The 5,422-nt window shown below is 65.0% G+C and overlaps 1 protein-coding gene across 1 annotated transcript in view; it reads left to right on the top strand.

The window, feature by feature from the left end:
• VOLCADRAFT_119547 (uncharacterized protein) overlaps positions 1-5,422 on the top strand; it is a gene marked incomplete at both ends in the record, with an annotated part of 29,406 nt that overhangs the window by 11,609 nt on the left and 12,375 nt on the right. Inside the window, 8 exons of the mRNA XM_002956843.1 lie at positions 42-82; positions 475-665; positions 972-2,804; positions 3,009-3,058; positions 3,364-3,526; positions 3,748-3,818; positions 4,183-4,412; positions 4,496-4,571. Coding sequence (XP_002956889.1) covers positions 42-82; positions 475-665; positions 972-2,804; positions 3,009-3,058; positions 3,364-3,526; positions 3,748-3,818; positions 4,183-4,412; positions 4,496-4,571 — 2,655 coding nt within the window. The remainder of the gene's footprint in view (positions 1-41; positions 83-474; positions 666-971; positions 2,805-3,008; positions 3,059-3,363; positions 3,527-3,747; positions 3,819-4,182; positions 4,413-4,495; positions 4,572-5,422) is intronic.

Here is a 5,422-nt window from a genome sequence, read left to right on the forward strand (position 1 = left end):
ACCTTGATGACGGTGGGGTACGGCGATGTCGTACCCATCAGCCTGGGGGGCAGATTCATTGCGTGCGCGACCATGCTGTGCGGTGGGTGGGAAAGGGAGGGGGGGCCCCGGGAGGACGCGTTGAAGATGTGTGTATGTGTATGTGTGTGGAAGGGGAGGCCTTTATCCGTCTTGAAATGCCGGAAGGATGTGAGTGTGATGTCGCCTCAAAGGCATTCCCTCCCAGAACATTCCGTACAACCCCCCGCGGACCGGACATCCTCCTCGCCAACCTCATCTTCAGCCTCACACATCCTCTTGGGCGTTTTCTCATCTCCCTCCCTCCCCCTTTCCCTCCCCCCCGCCTCCCCCCCGCCCTCCATCCATCCATCCATCCATCCATCCATCCATCCATCCATCCACCATTCACCGCTCTCTCAGTCTCATGCATGCCGCTCACGCCCTTCTCCCTTCTTCCCGGTCGCCGCCCTTCAGGCATCCTCTCCATCGCCCTGCCCGTGGCCGTCATCTCCTCCAACTTCACCACAGTTTGGGAGGCCCACCACCGGCGACGGCGGGCCGTGGAGCTGGGTTTGGGGGAGAGCTCCCCGCATTTGGGGCTCCTGGGGGGGGCGCTGGGCCGCCATCTGGAGTCGATGAAGGACCTGGAGGACATACTGGTGAAGGTGAGGAAGGGGGGGAGAAGGGAGTGAGGGCGAGGGGGAGGGGGAAGGGGAAGGGGAGGGTTGCAATGGTGTGGTTGCACGGGGTGGGGGGAGATTCGTAAACCACCCTAACCCTACCGCACGCTCCCAGTCACAGCAACCCACCGAGGGCCATTGCGGAATCGTTTTTGTTCATTTTTGTGTTTTATTCATTTACCCATGTATCCCCCGAGCACCCATATGCTGTGCCACCTTTTCGTCCCCCCTCTGTTTGTCCGTCTGTCCGTCTGTCCTCCCGGTGGCCTCGGTCCTCCCACCCACCATCAGACTCTGTCCAAGCTGTCGGACCTGCAGTCAGCGCTCAGGGAAAGGGGCGCTGCACGGGAGGCGGAATTGGAGGCCCTGCTACAACAGTGGGCGGATGTGGTGGCGCCGCCGCAGGCGGCAGCGGCCCGTCGCATAGGTGCCGTACTGCGTCGCCTGGGGGCTGACCCCGAGTTGGAGGCGCGGGCCGCGGCGGAGGCCGCCAGGCTGGGGGCGCTGGAGGAGAGCCTGGCGGCGCTACAGCACGAGCAGTACCAGCGTCTGATGGCCATGCTACTGCCGCTGCCGGAGCAGGACGCTAGGGAGGCGCTGCTGCAGGCTCTCAGGCCGCCGCCGGCGGTGGCGGCGGCGACGGCGACGGCAGCGGCTCCGCCTTCGGCGGAGCAGGAGGAGGAGGCGCCGGCTCCGCCGCCGCCACCGGCGGTTCCGCCACCCCCGCCGCCGGCTTCAAAGGGAAGGGCTGTAGCTGAGAGCCTGGAGTCGGAGGGCGACTTGGAGCCACAACAGCCGCAGCCTCCTCGTTCTCCTCCTCCTCCGCAGCCGCCGCTGCAGCAGCAGCAGCAGCAGCAGCAGTGCGACATAGGTCCGGTAAGGGAGTTGAAGGATGCGGAGCAAGAGGAGATTATCTTGGGAGCAGCGGGCTCAAGCGGCACGTCAGGGAACGGCGACCTGCTGCCGCCGCCGCCGCCGCCGGCCCAGCAGCATCAGCAGCAATTGCCGTACAGGACGTCACCGCCAGGCTCCCGGGAGGGTGTACGGAGCCTGGTGTCGCGTCTGCAGGATGCCCTGGAGGGCTTTGGGGGTGAGCAGGAGGAGGAGGAGGAGGAAGCGGAGTCGCAGCTGCACGTGCTGCCGCCTCCGCTGCAGGGGGCGTCGGAGCAGCAGCAGCAGCAGCAGCAGCAGGAACAAAGCTTGGGTCCTGGAGGGGGGAAGCAGGGGCCAGGCGGCGGCAAGGCGGCATGGCCTGAGCAGGCGGGAGCAGGGGACAAGGAGGACGTAGATATGCTGTCTCTCCCACAGCCGCCGCCGCCGCCGCCGCCGCCTCATCAGCAGCTGGAAGGGGAGCAGGAGCAGAAGCAGCGGCCGCTGTCTCCCGTCACCGCGGCTACGCCGCTGCCACCGCCGCCGCCACCGCTGCCGCCGGCGTCATGTGGCCCACCACCGCCGCCGCCGCCGCACCTCCCCGAGCTGCCTGCCGTCACCACTGTACCGCTGCACGCCGCCGCCAAAATTGCCTTCAACGTTCCGCCCGAGGGGTCCTCAGGTCGGCCCTCCACCGTCACCACCGGAACATCCTCCACGTCGATCGGCAGCGGCGGCGGCGGCGGCAGCAGCGGCCGCCCGCCGCGGCCCCACGCCGCCGCCAACCTCCCCGCCGGAGTCCTCATGCTCCGTGCCGTCTCCGCCCGCGGCGGCCGCGTCGGCAGTGCGGCAGCCTCCGGAAGGTCCTCTTCCGTACCCGGCAATGCCGTCGTCCCCGTCCCCGGCTCTGCCCCCTCTAAACCTCCAACTCCCCCGCCCGCACCGGGGCCCGCACTCGCGCCCCCCCCGCCCGTAACCTCCCCCTCGCCGGCCCTGTTTGCTGTGACGGCGACGGCGCCGTCAGTCGCCGTATCGCCTTTCTCGGCGGCATCGAGCGCCGCCGCCGCCGTTGCCGCCACCGGTGCTGCGCTGAAGCTTGGACCTTGGGGTCCAGCGGCGCCGTCAGGTGGTGACGTTGCTGCTGACGGCGGCGGCGGCGGCGGCGGCAACGCCAACGGCATGAGCCATACCCAGGGATGGTTCCTGGACGAGCAAGAGCCTGAGCCGTCTGCAGCCACGGCGACAGAGCTACGGGTGGGTCGCGTTTTACTTTGCAACGCTTTCCAAATCTGTTCCCGCATGTGTGGTGTGTTTCACATTTTCGCTACGAAGCACACCTGGGCAAGTGTAGCTGATAAATATCCCCATGAGTCGTATACCACGGTCATCGTACAGCGTGTCGTACCCCTCTTTACCCCCCTTCGGTTCCCCTTCCCCCTTCTTCCCGGATGGTGACAGGAGGCCCTGGAGGCTCTTCGCGGGTCGCCCATCTACGAGCGAATGCTGGAGTGAGTATTGCTGGGGGAAAGGGAAGGGGGGCCTAGGGGGAGGCTGGGGAAGAGCGTGTGTGTATGTGTGTGTGTGTTTTAATGATCTGTATGTATGTGTGTTTGTGCTTCGAAAAGGAAGACAAGATAGTATCGCAGGCCCTCCCCTAAGCTCTCTCACCTCGGGGACTACCTGCCAGCGCTATCAAAGACGTTACAACACAACGCCTTTCAGCCGGCGCGTTTTCACTTCCCCCCTCTCACTCCCCCCTTTTTTCCTCCCCTTCCCCTCCCCCTTCCCCCTTCCCCTCCTTTTCACTTCCCAGGGAGGTGGCGGAGGCTGTAGCGCTGGAGGAGGCCCTGCACCTGTGCTGGCGGCAGCTGGGTGCCGTACTGCGGGCCTGCAGCCTCATGTGCGGGAACTGCCTGCCGGAGAATCTGGATCTGTGCCGGTCGCAGTACAGGCAGCTGGCGCAGTTGGGCAAGGAGGTGGGGGAGGATGGCGGGGGAATGAGGGGGGGAGGTGGGGTTTGGGGGATTTTAAGGGAAGAACTGATTTCGGGGTGGTGGAGGAACACGTCGAGCGGATGGACTTGGGCGTGAGCACCCAACGAGTAATGCTGCCGGCCCACATGCTTGAAGGCCGTTACAAACCCCCTCGGCTCCTCCCCTCACTCATGCCGTACTTCTCCGTACTTTTCCGTACGCAGACCGGGGAACTCAGGAGTCGACTGGAGCTGGTCCAAGAGGACCTTCAGCAGCTGGAGGAGCTCCTGAAGAGGTGCGGGTGTCCGTGGTGGGGGGGGGGTGGGGGTGGGGGTGGGGGTTCTCAGAGCCCTGGGAAGGTGGGGAGTTGGATGGGGGCAAGATGGGGGGCGGGCAAAGCAAAAGCAGAGAAATGTTGAGCCAAACACGTGTGGCTCCCCGTCCTCCCCCTCCTTTCCCCCCTCCTCCCCGGAAAGGGGTGTGTGTGTGTGTGTGTGTGTCAAGAACCTCTCTTCAACTGGTGATTTGGGTTTTTCATTTCCTGATGCTCCCAACACCCGCTCCTTCCTTTTTTCCTTCCTCACTTCCGACCCCCGCCTCTCTGTCTGTCCCCCTTTCCCCCCTTCCCCCCTCCCCCCCCCACGGCCGCTGACTCTCAGCGGCCCCGAAATGATCACCAGTCTGGGTTCTGAGCTCATCATCCAGGCATCGCACCAGCTGTCGCTGTGCCTAGGACCACCCAGAGCAAAACCCGCCACCACCAGCCGGCCTGGCAGCAGCCGCGCCGCTGCCGCCGCCAGCACCTCCGGAGCCGACGTAGCGACAGGAGAAGGCGGTGCTTCGGAGATGGCGGAGGGGCAGGGGGCCCAGTCCCAAGAGGCTGGCGAAGGTGAAGGTGAAGGTGAAGGTGAAGGTGAAGGGGGAGATGCAGCCGCTGTTTGGCCCTTGGCAGCCTGGTCGCCACCACCGCAGTCTCTGAAAGGAGAATCCCCTGTGGCCGTGCCGCTGCCGTCGCTTTCGGTACTGCGGTCGCGGGCGATGTCACGAGGTAGGGGATTTGGGGCCAGAGGGAGAGCGTGCGTGCGTGTGTATGTATGTATGACGTTGATTACACTGTGGGCTGAAAAGCCGGGGGCCCAGGGCCGAAGCACAGCGCGGGGGGCGGGTGCATACGGCTGGTTAGTCTCATGCACTCCGCCCCCGGGTCAGGCCGCACGGGAAACGACGGCCGGCACGCAACAGCGCTTGTTTGGCGCTCCAACTAGACGGGATCTATGCCCGTTGGTCTCCTAACATAAACGAAGTCGCAACTGGGGGGCTCTTCCTGCCGACCGAACGAACCGAGCATCTCAGAGAGCTCGCTACCAGGACTTGGGCGACCGGGAGCCCGACGAGTCTTCCCGGGCTGGGGAGGTCACCAAGCTCAAAAATCCTCACGCAAAAAAGAGCGCAAAGAGCTCACACCACAAGACGCCAAACAGCCTCCTGAGACTACTACCCTCCTCCGCCTCTCCCTCCCTGGGCTAGTCCAGGGGAGATAGCCCCCGTCGAGGGGGTAACACCGCACAAGTCCGCGCCCTTCCACAGCACTGGGTCTAAATTGAAAAGTACTCAAACGGGAAGACCCTGCGGCAACGCAGGGCGATCAAGCCTCCGGAAACCACAGGGGGGGAGGGTAGCCAGCTCGGCGCCCCCCCAATACCGCTCTACCAAGACGGCTGGTTCCCAAGATCCTATCTCACCTAGACGCCGCACCACGAAAAACCCGGTCTCGTACCCTGAAGAACCTAGTCCTGCACCACGCGCGCACCTTCGAGTACGGCCCCCCCTTCTGGGTGCCCACCTCCCCCTCATCCGCGCCCTCGCTACGGCCACCTGTTTCCACTCACCACTCCTCAA

This window comes from Volvox carteri (genome assembly GCF_000143455.1).
Source record: "Volvox carteri f. nagariensis unplaced genomic scaffold VOLCAscaffold_66, whole genome shotgun sequence".
Taxonomy (NCBI): Eukaryota; Viridiplantae; Chlorophyta; class Chlorophyceae; order Chlamydomonadales; family Volvocaceae; genus Volvox; species Volvox carteri.